This window comes from Hippocampus zosterae, chromosome 6 (genome assembly GCF_025434085.1).
Source record: "Hippocampus zosterae strain Florida chromosome 6, ASM2543408v3, whole genome shotgun sequence".
NCBI lineage: Eukaryota > Metazoa > Chordata > Actinopteri > Syngnathiformes > Syngnathidae > Hippocampus > Hippocampus zosterae.
The window spans coordinates 18,753,806-18,770,399 of NC_067456.1; the positions used below are offsets into that span (position 1 = coordinate 18,753,806).

The following is a 16,594-nucleotide window of genomic DNA, read 5'->3' on the forward strand; positions in this document are numbered from 1 at the left end:
AGTCTTAAATTTTCTCCAAAATGGACAGGACGCCTTGTGGTGCGGAGCGTCCTTTATATGCGCTGAGTTCCAAAATCTGACTGACAGCCGACACGCTGTTTATGTAGAGAAAAGGCGGAAGTGACTGTGGCCAGGCAGGAAAGAAGTCGGCCAATCAGGGAAGGGTGGGCGTGTATATATACATATATGGAGAGGGAGAGAGAGAGAGAGAGGGAGAGAGAGGACAGGCAAGCTCGTCCGCCAATGGTGAAGGGTGGGCGTGTAAGTGGACGCCTCAAGCCAGTACCAACACTTGTATAGAGTGTGGCAATGTGCATTGTTGCAAAACAACTCCGGTTTTGGTTTCTAAGAACCCCTGAAAATAAATTCGACAAAAAGACACGCCTACGAAGCTCAGTTCAAACTTAAAGCTACCGGTTATGCCTTTGGCATGCGTGCCCATCTCACAGCAGCGGTGAAAAAAACAAGTCAAGCAAATGAACTCTGAGCTTGCCGTTATTCCCGGAGGGTTGACTAAAGAACTCCAACCGCTGGACATTGGCATCAACCGGGCGTTCAAAGTAAAGTTCCAAACGGCATGGGAACAATGGATGATCGGTGGCAAACACAACTTTACAAAGAGTGAGAGGCAGCACGTGGCGAGTTACGCCACAATACGCAACAACGAGAGGGAACGCGGCGTTTTTGATGGATTACGGTACTTGCACAATTGTTCAATTCTTTCTACACACACACGCGCTGCCACCATGTTTCGCTCTGTTCTTTACTTTCAAATGTGGGAAAGCTTCACACGAGAGAAATGTTGACTTTGCTGTTGCTACTCCTTCTTTCCGCTCGGCAATGCGTAGCAACTCACAATAGCATGTGATGCATTCAATGACAACTGAGATGTGCAGTCCTCTGCTTCTGATACAGAGGATGAGGACTTTGATGGATTTCTGGGTGATGATTGATCGAAAAACGTGAGAACATTGTACGATGGCTAAATAAAATACACCCGAACTCAGTTCTGCTTTCGTTGCCTTTTTAAAAACGTGTTTTTATCTTATCTGTATGTCTTGGCATGCTACCGTATGCTTCAAGCTAACGTGTTAGAGTGCGCGCATGCATGCCGTATGTTTAAGCTGGCGTATGTTTTACCACTGTAAAACTGCGGCCATTAGTACGATGCGTCCTGTGTATGTGTAAAATACAGAAATGTCACCCATTAATGAGACTGCGGCCATTAGTACGATGCGTCGAATAGTCGTGAAAATACGGTACTCAATGATGTGCCTGCCTGTCTGTGAGTGTCTTCACTTGCAGAGTGATTTTAATGAGGGTTATGTTGTTCGGTGTTGATACCTCCTTGCCTCTGTTAGACCCCATTATCATCACCATTAGGATATTCCAGCTCTCACCGTGGCTTCACAACATTAGTATTAGAGATGGCTTTCTTGTTTTCTGGTGAGACTTGTTTTTCCATTGCTTGCCTTTCAATTGTGTCTGGAGGAACACATTGCCATGGCAACATTCCAAAGAAGACATTTTGACTGATATTTTCTTTTTATGCCAGTTATGTGCCATATAATGTCTCTTTGTCCATAAGAGTCTTTATTTATGTATTTATTTATTTATTAGAGATTAATTTTATTTCAAACCCTATGCCCAATTAAAGGTGTGGATCAATGTACGCCTGGCTAGAGGAATTTATGTTTAGATCAATCCTACTACTGTCCACAGTAAAGAGCAGAACAAAATAAATAATAATATAAGGCACTGCACTGCCTTTGTAATTCTCATTAGAGGTTTTAAGATCCTTGAAAGATTAACCAGGTTATTAATAAGAAAAGGATATTCATGTCAAGCTCTGACTTGGTTTGCACTCACTGACGGTGCGTGCGCAGTATTTTACTCATCCTACGTATGCCTTACAATGTTTTTTTTTCTCTGAATGTCAAGTTCATCTGATTAAAACAAATTCCTATTTGGGTTCAGGGGCAAACTTGCTTCATACTTTTTTTTTTTTTTGACTGCCAATTGGATTTCATTATGATTCATAAGAGCTAAGTAATGATACCGAAGTGAAAGGTGTACAGACATGGCATTTTGTGATCTTTCCTATGCTTGAACTGTGGATAATTACAGCGCTAAATTGTAGCAATTTAAGAAAGACAATGCGCTGATTGCAAAAGCTCACTGATTGTGAAAAGGGCCAATGCTGAGAAGAGAAGACGCATTGGAGGAGTTCTCAGAGTGCCTTAATGCCATTTCCAAAATCTTCTGTGAGATCATTTAGGGTGCACAGGAAGGGACATCGACAGTGAGGCCAAGATTACGGGCCACAATGTCTCTTCGCATCACAATTGAAACATAATTATTTTATGCCAGATTGTGTGCTCAGCAAAGCCCTGAATAGGGACCGACATTTAACTTTAATTAGCTATGATTTATTCATACTGACTGGGACGCAAGGAGAAATTGGATCATCTGATTATAGTCAAGCATGACCTGATTAAACACTTGACAGAACCAAAGAGGAGGGAAGTCATGAGGAATGTGGGTAAGGAGACATTGGGCCATCAGCAAAATTAGCGATGTTTTGCTCATCTTTGCTGTAGTTCTCTGCATTCACCAAGTATCAAACAATCCTCTTTTGTGCGCCTGTGGACTTCTTTCAGCATGCAATGTAACTGAGTCAAACTAGGATATAGTTTGGAATTTGAGATGATCGGCACTGTTGACTGTGGATTAAATGAGCAAAAGTACTGAAACGCATGTCCTATTAGTTTCCCCCTGTGCTTGTGTGGGTTTTCATAGGGTCCACATCACCCAAATTTGCTTCTTGGGGTAATTATCTCATTCAATGCCCGACGTTTTTTGGGAGAGCCGGTGCAGCCATTTTTGACCATTATTTTTGAAGGCCTACAGGAAATGTAGTTCTCTAGCTATATAAGCATGGAACCTACCAAAAAAAAAAAGTTTTTAAACCTCGGGGTGGGGGGTTCTGTTTTAGCATGAGCTGCCGGTATTTGGTCTTACGTGTTCTCAACACCACACTGCTTCTGCACATCAGGATTGCTGCACCGCACCCCACACACTCACATGTTGTGCGACCAAGATCTGATCAAACCACTCCTGCCATCTAGTGGTGATATTTCATACCAAACTCATTCACACAGCCTCGATACTAAGAGGAGGTGCACGCTGCCCTTTATTAATATTTTTAAAAAAACAAAAAGCAAAAAAAAAAAAAAACCCACCCAAAAGGTACTGCTATGTTTTGGCACTAAATGATTAGGTTTTTGCAAATGTATTTTTACGTTTCAGCATTAAGATTTTTCAGATATCCTTTATTTGTCCCACACTGGGGAAATTTACAACTCATTCCATGAGTTGAAGACTCTAAAGTGTCCTTACGTGTCAATATGAGGGTGAATGGTTGGGCCAGTCCATCTTGTACGCCGCCTATTGCCCAGAGTCAGGATGGACTCCAGCACGCCCATAATCCTAATAAGGATTTGGAGTATCAAAATGGATAAATGGCTGATGCCTCTAACTTTTTGGGACAAATTAGGATAGGCCCTTTTTGTCCAGCAACAATCTGAGTTCGCCTTCACTGCACAACACGAACCTCTTCAGGCCATCATTTACCGCAATACTTTTGCCCATAAGCATTATATTACCTTTATATACCTTTGATTGATCAGCTTTATTTTCACAGTGGCTGTGTGTCTTTCCTCAGGTGTGTCAGCGAATGAGAGTCTAGAGTCGAAAAGTTGTTGCTCAACCAAAGTGTCCGGTCTTCAGCGCAACCGGGAACAGAACAACATTGAGGTGCCGTTTGCACCCCCGCTGCCCAGCCCTACTCCGGCCTCAGCGCCAACGGGCTCGCCGGCCCCTGCTGCAGCCGCCGCGCCCCCAGAACCTCCTCAATCTCGCCTCCTGAGCCCGTCTCCTCTCAGCGTCAAGCGAGAGCCACAAGGTCCACCCCCTGTCCCTTCCCCATCCCTGCTGAGGGCACCGCCCCATTTCTACCCTCCTCACCCACACTCACAGCAGGATTCCTGCATCCCTGTGGCGGTGCCACAGCCCCACACCCGGCCAATCATAAGACATCAAGTACACCACCCGCTGCAGTACAGCCTGCACGACATCAGGTAGGTGTTAATGAGGTGCAAATAGGTTACAGAGCTGTGTCAAAGACAAGCGACTCTTGTGTTGTTACTTATCACTCAACAACGGCAACAGTTATGTTCATGTTTTTTGTTTTTGTTTTTACCCTCAATATAAAACAATACTCGGTCACTAAAAAGCTATCTGGACTTACTCCGGGATGCTGTCTGTGCATTGCAGTCACAATTTCTCTCCTTGTCCTTGTAATCGATATGAGCAATGCAATAAAACAGAGCGCTTTCCAAACTCGTGGGTTGTACTGTAGTGACGAGATACTGTAAAATCTTATGCACTTCTCAGCATTGACTTTTTTCACAGCAAAATTGATTTTCCGCCGACCATGCAAGATTTACTGTTTTTCATTGAACCATTTCCTCCTTTAAAATGTCTGTGCGGTCTTCCACCACCTCGGAAAGAGGCCTTATTGCATTACCGTTCTTACAACTTGTTTTTATGATTTGCTTGGAAATGTTATTGATTTCCTTTGAAGTGCATCATGCGAGGGATTTTAATGTAATGTTCAAGACATCTAATCGGTCATTTAAGTGTTAATCTTTTGTTCTGCCGCCTTTATCTTCAGCCACCAGAGCAGTCCTGTTCTGCCCAAACATCACCTCACTCCATCTCAACACCACCCACTCAGTGGGCTGCCTTCCTCGGCCCCCACCTTGCCTTTGTCCATAGCCAACCTCTCTACCTCGCAATATTCCTCCCTACGGAGCCCGGCACATCGCCATTCGGCCATGTTTGCAACCCCAGCAACACTGCCTCCACCACCAACCTTACCTACCAACAGTTTAGTGGTGCCTGGTCATCCTGCGGGTACCCCCTACCCAGGTAATATTGCAAACAAACCACAACAAGCAAAAACACTGTTTACTTTCGGGACTTTCATTTGATTTAAACGTAACCAAGCTACATCAAATACTGACAGCCGTACTCGGATTATTGGTGGTTATGTTACTAGTTGCAATAATTAATTCCAGTCCAAATTGCTTTTTTGCCTTTTACCTGTCTGGGCTTTGAGTCCATATAAACATTTATAAAAAATTAAATAAAAATCTGCCAATGCATCTCTCGATTATGATTGCAATTCTCCATCAACGGTTGCATGACAGACAACTGTAAAAGTACGTTTAACATAACGGCAAAAGCGTAACAGAAAATTCAGCATATTTACATTGGATTGTTTTTGTTTGTTTGTTTTAGCATGGCTGCTTTCAGCACAGGTAGTTGTTGATTTAGTCCATCCAATGACGCATTTTTTCCCATTTTGTGGATTACCTGTGAATGTTTTCTTTTTGGTTAATATAACATCAGATGTTAGAATAATTCCTTCTCCTCTAAGCATAAACACAGGCGCTATCAATCAGCACTGGAGTCAAGTCAAACAATGTAAATGTCATGAGTTGTGTAAATCGACAACTACCTGTATGCTTGTATATCCAGGATTTCGATTAGTTAGAGGTGAGCTGCAAATCAAGTACAAAAAAACCCCATAATCCAAAGCAATAATAATACATTTAAAATAAATTCATTCATTCATTCATTCAATAAAATAAAAACACAGGTTTAGTTCCTTATGAACCAAAGTAATGTGAAATACAGTAAAACCATCTGGTGTTGGCCTTGTCCCCCGAGTTGCCTTGGAATCGAAATTCTTCAATTGATTTGGACGTTTTGTTCAGCGTGGTGGTAATCTTTTCTGCTCCAGTGCAACTGTGCCCATGTGCACAAAGACATGTTCACAAATTCATGATTGGATTAGTGGATGTAGTGGAAGAACCTGAGAAGCCGTACCTCAAACTCATCCGACACCTTTGAGACGAAACAAACATTGTGATCGCGTCCCTCTCATTCAGCGTCTCCAAATGCCTTTATGGATGAATGGACATACTGTCCCACAGACCAACTCTGACATCTTCTGAAGTCTTTCCAGAAGCGTGAGAGCTGTTACAGTTGCTGTGACGATTCCAATCGGAAAGAGAAAACAAAGCAGATTACACTGTCATGTATCACGCAGTGGCGATGAAGAGATGCGGATTTAACATATTTTTTTAACATAAAAAATACGTTAAAAAATATATAAATGAGCCAATATAATTTGGTGGACAAACAGCGTCAAATGCCATCAAAGTGTTCGTTCTTCTATCGTGGATCATAAACTTCAAATGTACACTCGGCGTTTACGTAGGGTGCCGAATTGTCACCGGAACTGGACAATCATCAAAGCTGGAGAAAAGTAGTGCTTGAATAGGCGATTGTTTTGACAACGCTGCACTGCATCAATGTAGAAGCAATATTTCATTTTTGCCAGTAACGGCTGGCTGCAATTATTTCCTGAGATGCCAATTAAAGTGTTACCACAACCAGCCATTTTGTGCTACAGAAGAAGGACACAGACCGTCGTCTCCAGCGACGATGCTTGTCCCCAAAATCTGCCTCACCGTGCTTTCTGTTCACCGGCAAGTGCGCGTGTGTGTGTTTTCTGCTGGGATGACTCTTGGTTCTCTCCTGTCTTTAGATACCAGCCTGTTGATATCATTCAACCAACCTATCATGTATTGCCAGCCTCATTCGGGGATTCTGATTGGCACATTGTCACAGGCAACTCTGTTACCACCACCAATGAGTCCCCACGTAGAAAATCCTCACAGCATGAGCTGGAGAAACAGAGAATGCCAGGTGACTATTTTCTTTCTCTTCTACCCTTGTTGTGAAGACTGACTGGGCTCCCGTGCCTTTTTTTTTTGTTCTTCTTGTGTTTCCATCTATCCCCCTCTCCTTGCCCCCTTTTTTCTTTGCATTCTCTCTTTTTTTTTCATTTATTATTTTTTTGGGTTTTCCTCGCTCTCCTTTCTTGCAGAGCATGATCTACTGCGGCAGGAGCTGAACAACCGGTTCCTGGTTCAGAGTTCAGAGCGGGGCCGGGGGCCATCTGCCTCGCCGCTGGCCCCCGTGTCGCTCCTGAGGGCCGAGTTTCACCAACATCAGCACATGCACCAGCACCAACACACCCACCAGCACACCTTCACGCCCTTCCCCGCCAGTCTGCCCCCGGCCGCCATCCTCACCCCGCCCACCGCACCTCCCATGGTGCGTAACCAAGCCAGAAATGTGAGGATAAGTAAAAAAATAATCATAATAAATTAAATCAACTTTGAAATTCTAGTCACTTCCCTTGCCACCATCCCAGTCCCTTTCTCAATCAACTCCCGCTGTTTATTCACCCCGTAATTGACCCAACGTGTCCCGTTGCTGTAGGAATCCCTCCCTTCAGGAAAATAATCACTCTTTATCAGTTTAGGTCTATTATCAACAACTCCAGGAACCATGAATAGTCGTTAAAATCCAGTGGCTTCGGCTTCCCCCGATTTGATTCACACACTCAACCTTGCCTATGTTCATTTTCATGTTATTTACACGACATCACGTTTCAAAGAGATTGTGTTGGGTCTGCCGACTATGACCCCCCCTGACCAAGTTTTACATGAAATGTCAGTCCTCTGATATATATTGTGCAGGGGAATCACCTTAAGGTAGGCTTTTGTATCGTGTTTAAAAGATTCTGCTTTGAAATGATGAGGAAATTGTCATTGGCATCAGACGGTGCATGAGTGTTCAGAGCAAATAGGCGACTGAGAGACACAACCCAGACGGCGCAGTTTGTAGAATGCCGTCATTGCAGATGAAAGACATTTTCGATACTATTTTGATCCTGCGGTCGTGCTGCTGCCGCTAACAGACTGCCATTAAATTTTGCATGGCAGTTTATGAGGGAGGATCAATCTGTATTTCCCAGACTAGTACTGAGAAGAAAGGTTTATGACTATTCATTTCTTACATGCAGCAATTCGGGCAAAAATCACAATTTCCTCTTCTGGCTCAAGTACAATAATGGAATGTCATTTATCATCTCTTGACCGCTGATTAAGAGCTTGGTGGTCATTCGCAGCCCACTCTAAGTGCTCACAGGCCACTATGCATCGAATGCTTCACTTTTTTTTTCTTCAAACTGTGTTTCTCCTTAATGTGTTTTCCTCACCCCACCATTTTCCCAACAGTGATTCTTCTCTTTGGATGCATGCTGGGAGCCGCGGGATTAATGATGTAGTTGTTGTTGCTGTGTTGTCAGGTGGTTTCTCACAATATCTCTCTCCTGTCCTCTCTCCACTCCTCCACTTGGCTCTTGTCTAATTTTAGCTGTTACATTCCTTGGCTAATGGCAGTAATTAATGAAATTACACAGCATCGATATTTGTTTATTGTTCAGTGCCCTCAAGCAGGTGGCAGCATTGACCCACTCTGTCGACCCCCCCCCCCCCCCCCCCCTATGTGAGCAAGGAATATCGATGAACGATAAGCTGTTTAGAATCAAACTGACAGGCATCATATATTTCCTAGAATTTTTTTTTTTCTTTTACAAGGATGTAAAGAGACAAGGCTTTCCTCTTTCAGTGTTAGAATTAAGCTGGCCGGGCCTTCAGCAATGCAGAAGAGGCATTTAATGAGCGCGAAAGCTGGCTCGGGGTTGCCTCTCAGTAGGCCGGCTGTCTTTGATTTGGGCCCATTAGAATCCTTGAACGAGCACTGCCGCTGTTTTGTGCAGATGTGAATGTCCCTGCTGCACCAGAGGGCCTCCAAGTCCAAAGCTTGCGTCCTCACAATGGGCTTAGCCAACAGCTTAACCACCCGCGTCGCAGCACACACAGCAATATATGTCCCTACTACCCACTCACTTTTATGTCAACTAAAATATGTCAGTGCCCGCCAGGAGAGTTTATAAAAACACTCGCAAAAAGCACCTGCAAATGGTTTGTGTATTTGTGGAGGGGAATGAGTTACTGTCGCATGTAATTAGTGTGTTTTAAAAATGGCACGCCTGTATTAGCTTGAGGACAGACTCACAAGCTTGAGGACAGACTCACAATGCCACTATTCATGTGTGGGACAACGTTTTCACTTTATTTTTCGCTCTTCAGCTTCATGATGAGTTCCTTATGTGTCGAGAGCAAGATCAAAACATTTTCATTCGAAGGACACCGTTGTTAAATGGCAACATACTAATGTGGTTATTCAGCCAGACTAGAGCTCTCCTGCTCCAAAGCTTTCACCACATCAATTAAGCATTTATAGATTTTTTTTCTGCGTATCAGTTACATGCTGATCTGTCTTGAATCAGTGCCGAAGCATTGCTAACATTGTCTGCTCCACTCACATTAAAAAAAAAACTTATGGACGGGCTGGTCACACAAAAGACTCCTTATGGCCTTTCATTTAGTTTTTTTTTTTTCCTTTTAAGCACGATTGCTTAAAATCATGGTCAGGGCCTCTTTTGATAAACTACACTAAAAACTGTTAGTTTCACATCAATTCCCCACTGAATAGGACCAACTGGTTTGTTGAATAACGATATAATTCCCATTATGACCCCGCCTAATCCCGCCCAACCACTGCCACCCTCATACCGAGACCTTGTATGCACAGTTGGATAATTTGTGCTCTTCTCTTGTTAATAAGTGTCCTGCCTTATCTGACAATGCAATCGAAATAAACCCATGACATGCCAGCTGCTTCACTTGAGGGCTTTAAAGTCTGGATTAAATTGTGTTTATTGCTCTTTTGCAGATGGTGATCATATGTCTTGTTTTCTTCCCCGAATTATAAGATGTTATGATGAACATGTTATTTGATTGACTGAGTTTGTTAAGTTTATCAATTCTAATCCAATGTTCTGTTTTCTGCTTTTTCTCTTCCAGTTTGACAAATATAACCCCAAACTGGACAATCCGTTCATCAGACATCATTCTAATGTAAGTCATTGTAACTTAAACCCCTCATTTGCATTTGAAAAGGTCAATAGTTGACCTATTTGAATGTTGTCCCCGGATCATTTGCTTTTCTCCGTCCCCTTTCTCCTCAGTTCTTCCCCTCCTACCCTCCCACCATGCCAGGTATGCCCCCACTGCTCCCACACTCAGGACCCTTCAGCTCACTGCAAGGAGCCTTCCAACCCAAGGTCAGCCCCTTTGCCCAAATCTCATGCATGAGCTGAAAAACAAACAAACAAACAAAAAACAATAATTTTCACACACACACTCCTTTTAGTTTCATGTATTTGTAAATATGCAAGCATAACACACCATGTGCCTTCAAAAGAAATCTGATGAAAAAAGGTGATGATCTATAGGTTTTCATTCTCTCCCAACAATTTGGCAAAACGTTTACCCCATATTGTAATTTAAGAGATGTTGTCCCTAATGCTATGTTCTAGATTCAACACACGTCATTTGTTGGTTGTATTCATTGTAAACAGCATTGTCTGAGCATGCGGCAGCCAGAGCTAAGTACTGAACAAAGCCATGACAGGCAACAGCTGAGAGCATTAGATAACATCTGTCTGTCTGGGTGAGACAAGCCTCCAACGGCTGCGGGGGTGATGGCAATGAGGATGGGAGGGATAAGATGTGGGAGGAGGGTGTGGTTGTGTCTGGCAGATGCCCAAAGGCTCTGACCTGGTGTAGGCACCAATCAAAGCTGGCCTAAATCCACTGGCCTTATTCCCGGTGGGTTCTGCCATGAAGAGGCCCTTTTGTCAAAGGCCCCTCCAGATGGTTCACGGAACACGATTAGACGTGGAAATCCTCCGAGAGGCATTCTGGGAGAGGAGCTTGTGGGTGAGGGACTTATGTGTGTTTGGATGTGTGTCTGTTGGTGACTTACGTCAACCTGCAGGAATTTCCCAGCCGTGATTTAAGGATGGATTCATATGGCTGATCCAGGCACTCTGATATAAAAAGAAGATCTGAGAGATCTGAGATGGGTTAGCCTGCTGTGGGTCAGCAACAGTTGTAGGAACCATCATCAGCTTTGACACATCAGTAGCTAAGGATTACAAAATTCAAAGTCACACTGAGGACCATCAAAATGATGAGGGGAATCGTCTTCCCCCTGCATTTATGCAAGTCTACCATGTGAATTGTACGTTTTAGAGACAATGCATAGTACTTACAGTACATACAGTCAAAACGATGCTGTAACTTTGACTGTTATTCCTTACCCTTCACCGGTGCGCTTTTTCAGTTAGCTTTGTCAGCTAATGTGTGATCGCTTCGCAGGCATCCAATCCCATTGATGTCGCAGCTCGTCCTGGAGCAGTACCTCACACACTCCTTCAGAAAGATCCACGGGTAAGCATCAAGCCATCCACCTATCCTCCAGTCATGTATGTGTTGCAAACATGACAACCTTTAAGACAAAATATGAGTGAGCTAATAGCGTCACGATATTCTCCCCATGGTTGCGCGGGTTTTCACCTGGTTCCCTGGCTTCTTCCCACATTCCAAATACTGTCGACTTTGGTTGATTTACAGCTCTAGATATTCATTAAGTGTCAATGTGTGTGTAGATGGCAGTTTGTCTGTACGTGCAATGTTATTGGCTGGCAACCAGTCCAGGGAATGCTTCGCCACTGGCCAAAGTCAGCTGGGAAAGGCTCCAGCTCACCCGCAGCTATTGAGTGACAGATAATAATGTTCAGGTTAAGCCATATAGAAAATGGATGATGGAAAGACAGAAATGTTGAAGTAGTGTGACACACGTCTGCTTGAGAAATGTCTTTGCATTTTGTGCGAGAGTGGCACTGGACATTTATCGATGAGAAACTAACATGAATGCTATTAGCTTTTCAAAACAGCACTGTGTTTTCCCACTGCATAAAGCTTTGGATGATAGATGACAAGTATTGTCTGTTTCTCTCCATTCAGATTACGGACCCATTCAGGACAAATGTTCGAGTAAGTTGCAGCTTTGTTTCTCTCCTTTATAACGTTTCATTTCCCTGGCCAGGCCACAAAGTCAAACAATCCACAATAGTCACTGACAAAGAAATACAAGCTGCTGCATTTAAGGATAGCATTGAGGTCTCTCTGTGTTAAAGTTAGGGTTACATTTTGTTACTCGATGCCTGGTTGGAAACCAGGATGACTTACCAGTTTGTAGTTTGGCCAGAAATTTTCAATACCGGCATCCAGTTTTAGCTTTAGCTATAAAAGCCAGCTGGCTAACATCAGTTTCTCTCTAAATTTGTAGAAACCTGGCAAGTGGTGTGCAGTGCATGTCCAGATCGCGTGGCAGATCTACCACCACCAGCAGAAAATGAAGGTGCGTGAGATGGAAACAGTTTTTACTGTCACAAAAAACTAGATGTCCACATCCCGAACAGAAGCATACCACATCCAGTAGAGGTCTGCAATCATGTTCTTGAATATTCAAATCAAAAACAGGTGCTTTTATGCTCTGAAGAGACATTGTCATTAACCATTACAATGTTGAATAGAAGTAGCAAGTTAGGGATGCCACTGAAATCATGTGGCACCACTCAGACCCTGTAGGTCTGGTGAAATCTACATACATTAGTTACAATACTTTAGAATTGGAGATGCTGAATTATTTGTTTGCTTACCCACCTCAACCGGCTCATCGTTGGGCACTGTTGCCAAGCAACCTAATTTTTCTTCCCCCTGTTTGTCCCTTGCTCAAACATAGCAAATGCAGCTGGACCCCCACAAACTAGACATGAATGGGAAGCTGGATCTGTTCAGCCGACCCCCAGTCCCAGGTGTCTTCCCGGGGTTCCCATATCCTCATGACCTGGCACGACCCCTCTTCTCTTCTTCAGGTCAGTGGGGTCCCTCAGCACCAAAATAAATGGAGGAATAATAATAAGACACATACCGTATTTTATGGACCGTGAGGTGAAAACTCCACAAATTGTGGACCAGCACCCCAACCTAATGAGCTAATTACAGAGCTTGCAACTGTGTGATTGGAAGTGAATAATCTTAATGTCCCCTCTGCTTCGATAGGCTCAGGCCACCCTGCTCCCTCTCCATATGGTCCTGTTGCCCACCCCAGTGGTTTCCTGCCTCCAAGCCATTTGGCAGGTAAGTGTAAGTAATTCCATGTTAATATTGTTATGATCTTCTCTTTTATTCCATCGCTCTCAACTTGGTGTATCTCACCTGAACTCATTTATTGCATTAACCAAGGAGGAGAACACCAGGGTATAATGCAAATCCTTGTTGTAGCACACTTATCCTGATTCCCGTGGTTCAGTTAGATCATCGTAACCGTGAGCATAGCATATTGGGAAATAGGGATGCACGGAAACTATTTTTACCATACCGTCAACTTCCTGCCTTCTTGTACTGACAACCAACAACTTTTTTTTTCTTTTTGCGTCATACATATACTGTATATCTGTTGTTGCTACTTAAAAGAATAAAACATTTAAATCCTGCTCCAGGAAAAAGAAAAGAATGGTCAGCAACATCATACGGTCGCAAGTTTTGCTACTTTCAGACTAATTGTCACTTCAGATGAGCAAACTCAAAAGCTCAGATACGTATCAGTACCCATCAGTACCTAAAAATAAAGTTGTTTTGTAATCATCTTCACGAATGTTTATATATAAATATGTTTTATTTATTTGTTAAATATAAACGCTTCAAAGACCCTCGCTATCACCATTGTTTCAGACCAAATTTCCACATGTTGGTATCACTGTCAATTATTACATTTTAACCCCCTGTTGCGTTAATTTCTCTGCTCTGTTTCTCTGGACTCTTGACTTTCCTCCTCTCAGTTTAAAAAAAAAAAATATTTTTTTAAACATGATCAGGTCGCCTAAAACAAAAATAAATAAAAGGCGGATTTTCCCTGCCATATCTGCAATGGATGGGAACCTTATTTCCGGTATGTAGTGTAGCAGGTTTGGACAACCTGGGACATTGGGAACATTGTGATGTAGGTCTTAAATTTCATTTGAAATGGAAATAAAAAGTCTTGGATTTAACTTGCCTTAGGATGTTGGAACCCTGACTGTTGAGTAATTGAAGCCTGTCTCTCACTAAGCAGCGAATGTTTGCGATTGTTTGCAAATGCCCCGATTGTTTTTATTTATTTTTTTGTCACGGTTCATTCAGGTTTGCAAAGACATTTGCAAACTTGAATGAGCCCTAACTAAAGACAACATTTGCTACATTCCCTAACCCTCGCAAGTCTTTATCACCCTGTGCGATAAAGTCTTCAACGACATGGCAGTATTTAATAATGTTTTGATTTGCCTCACAAAGTTGAGTTCACATGTATTAAATGAACAAGGGATGATGATGATGATGATGATGATGATGACAATGATGACGACGACGACAAATCCTTCTTGGATTTGTTTCTGCATTTAATTATTTCCTATGTATATTCATTGCAATAATCACATTCTCAGTAATGAACTTTCTGTGTTACAAGTTGAGAGCTGAGTCTATGGAATAGCCCCTTGAATGGACGTATTCGCTTCTTATGATTTCATGCCATTTTGAAAAAGAAGACTATGTGACAAAAGCGCCCTCTGTTCCCCATGTGTATGCTGTCTGTTGAGAGATGGTATCAACTATCCCAGTTGAAATGTTAAAAATACCCCAACTCCAAAATGCTTTTTTGGGGGGGAAACGTTTGAGCTGATGGTATAGATGTGTGAACACAAAGTGAGCCTGTATAAAAAAGATTTCTTCCTTGGTTCAGGAAAGTGAACACCCCCTTAAACACCTGTTCCCTCAGCCTCTCTACAGGCAATTTTTGCTCATTCCCAACAACTCTTTTGCACAAAGTGGTGGTGTTGTCCTAATCCAAGAGGGACAACCCACTCCAGTTAGGAGTGCTGGCCACTGCAGCATCCGGAGGCATAGAGCTAGGGTGGCAGCGCTCAACAAAACAGCTCGCTTGTAAGAGAAAAGCAGAGTGGAACGGGTCGGTGTGGTGGTGATCACCGTTCGCCAGTACCCCCACCCTCGCCCCTTTTTGCTAATCCCTGTTTGGCATTTTGCAGATCCTTTCAGTCGCTCCAGTTCCTTTGGCGGCCTCGGCAACCTTTCAAGCAGTGCCTTCGGAGGATTAGGCAACCCCTCGCTTGGTAAGCGCTGGCCCCCACTGCTCCTCCAACGCTCCTCCCTTAAATCTGGCCCCTGTGGCCAGTAAGAATAAAGAGTAGGAAAATCATTAGACCACAGGGAGAGTCAGTAGAGGAGGAGAAAATTCACGACACTTAGCTCTAGTTTCCGAGTCAAAGCAGCCCCGGCCAGGAGAGGCTCAACAAAGCTGTGCGACACACCACAGCAGACCTCCTCCTCGCTGCCATTCCATCTTCCAACTGTGTCCCCAACAGCCGGGGTTTAATCTTGCGATGCCACTGCCAACGGACCCTCTCAGCCCCCCTGTTGGTGGCAATTAAAATATTAATTATTTGACAAGCCGCTTCTGCACCATCATGGAGGGTTGTCTCTCTTTCCCTTCACCATTGCCTTTTTCTTACTGCCAAATCAGTCACCTTGTGGAGAAAATGGATGTGATTGGAATAAACATCCTTTGGAATGCTAAAGTCTCCCCCTGAATTTCCACAGCCTTCAGCTCCAGCAGGGCAAATGAATCGTCGGGACAGAGAAAGCAAGAGCTTTAATCCAAGAGAAAATGATTTTTATTTTCATTTTTGGGGATTGCCATTAACCTGAAATTCTTTCAAACAGCCTCAGTGAGTGAGCCTCCAGAGAAAAAGAGAAAGGAAACTTTTCATGCTGATGAGATCTTCCCATTTTGTTGCTCCCTCGAAGTATGCAAAATGAAATCCCAATAGGTCCAATGTCTGTCTCCATCTTCTTTCCAGGGTCCAACAGTATGTTTGGCCCCAAAGAGGGACCCGGAGGACTGCCCCCGTTTAGCAGCCCACAACATGACACCTGGAACAGGCTGCGACGCACACCGCCATCTTTCCCCACGCCGCCACAGTGGCCTAAAACTGCAGATGCTGAGAGGAGCAGCTCCGCCAACAGCCATGAGCGAGAACGAGAGAGAGAGCGTGAACGGGAGAGGGAAAAAGAAAGAGATAAAAGAGACTCATCGATTGGAAAAGAGGAGAAAGACAGAGACCGGTGAGCTTTTATTTGTTCTTTATAAAATAACAGACAGGCATTTGTACTAATGCATTATTTACAGTATAATCAATAAGCAACAAGTAAGGTGCAAATACAAACCAGTTTATAAGAATGTGTAAAAACACAGAGGGACTGGATATGGGAGGATAGATGTACTGTACAATATGTGCATTACATGCATTTTTGTGTTTACAGGGACCAATAATTGGGTGTGTAGAATGTGCGAGGGGGCGGGGGCTTCCGATATACAGTTCCACACCCCTCTTCAAATGACTATGATTTTTTATTTTTTTTAAGAGAGAGACCAAGACAGATCATTTAAAAACCTTTCCCAGCATTAATTTAACCTACAACCTGTATAACTCAATTGAGAAAAAAAATGCAGGGGGGGTAACAAAGAATTAATCAACTGAGACAATGTGGTTGCAAATGGGGACCATGGCTTGCACTGAAAG

The 16,594-nt window shown here is 43.3% G+C and overlaps 1 protein-coding gene across 10 annotated transcripts in view; it reads left to right on the top strand.

Annotated features, from left to right (window-relative positions):
- Positions 1-16,594, top strand: part of fbrsl1 (fibrosin-like 1) — a 362,003-nt gene that overhangs the window by 341,895 nt on the left and 3,514 nt on the right. For 5 of the 10 annotated variants that reach the window (XM_052066943.1, XM_052066947.1, XM_052066946.1 and 2 more), the window contains 12 exons: positions 3,725-4,139; positions 4,736-4,992; positions 7,022-7,272; positions 9,915-9,968; positions 10,079-10,174; positions 11,274-11,345; positions 11,922-11,951; positions 12,247-12,318; positions 12,703-12,835; positions 13,023-13,106; positions 15,041-15,124; positions 15,872-16,136. In XM_052066943.1, coding sequence (XP_051922903.1) covers positions 3,725-4,139; positions 4,736-4,992; positions 7,022-7,272; positions 9,915-9,968; positions 10,079-10,174; positions 11,274-11,345; positions 11,922-11,951; positions 12,247-12,318; positions 12,703-12,835; positions 13,023-13,106; positions 15,041-15,124; positions 15,872-16,136 — 1,813 coding nt within the window. Of the gene's footprint in view, positions 1-3,724; positions 4,140-4,735; positions 4,993-6,679; positions 6,841-7,021; positions 7,273-9,914; positions 9,969-10,078; positions 10,175-11,273; positions 11,346-11,921; positions 11,952-12,246; positions 12,319-12,702; positions 12,836-13,022; positions 13,107-15,040; positions 15,125-15,871; positions 16,137-16,594 lie in introns of all 10 variants that reach the window. The other 5 variants (XM_052066945.1, XM_052066944.1, XM_052066953.1 and 2 more) reach the window with 5 other exon arrangements.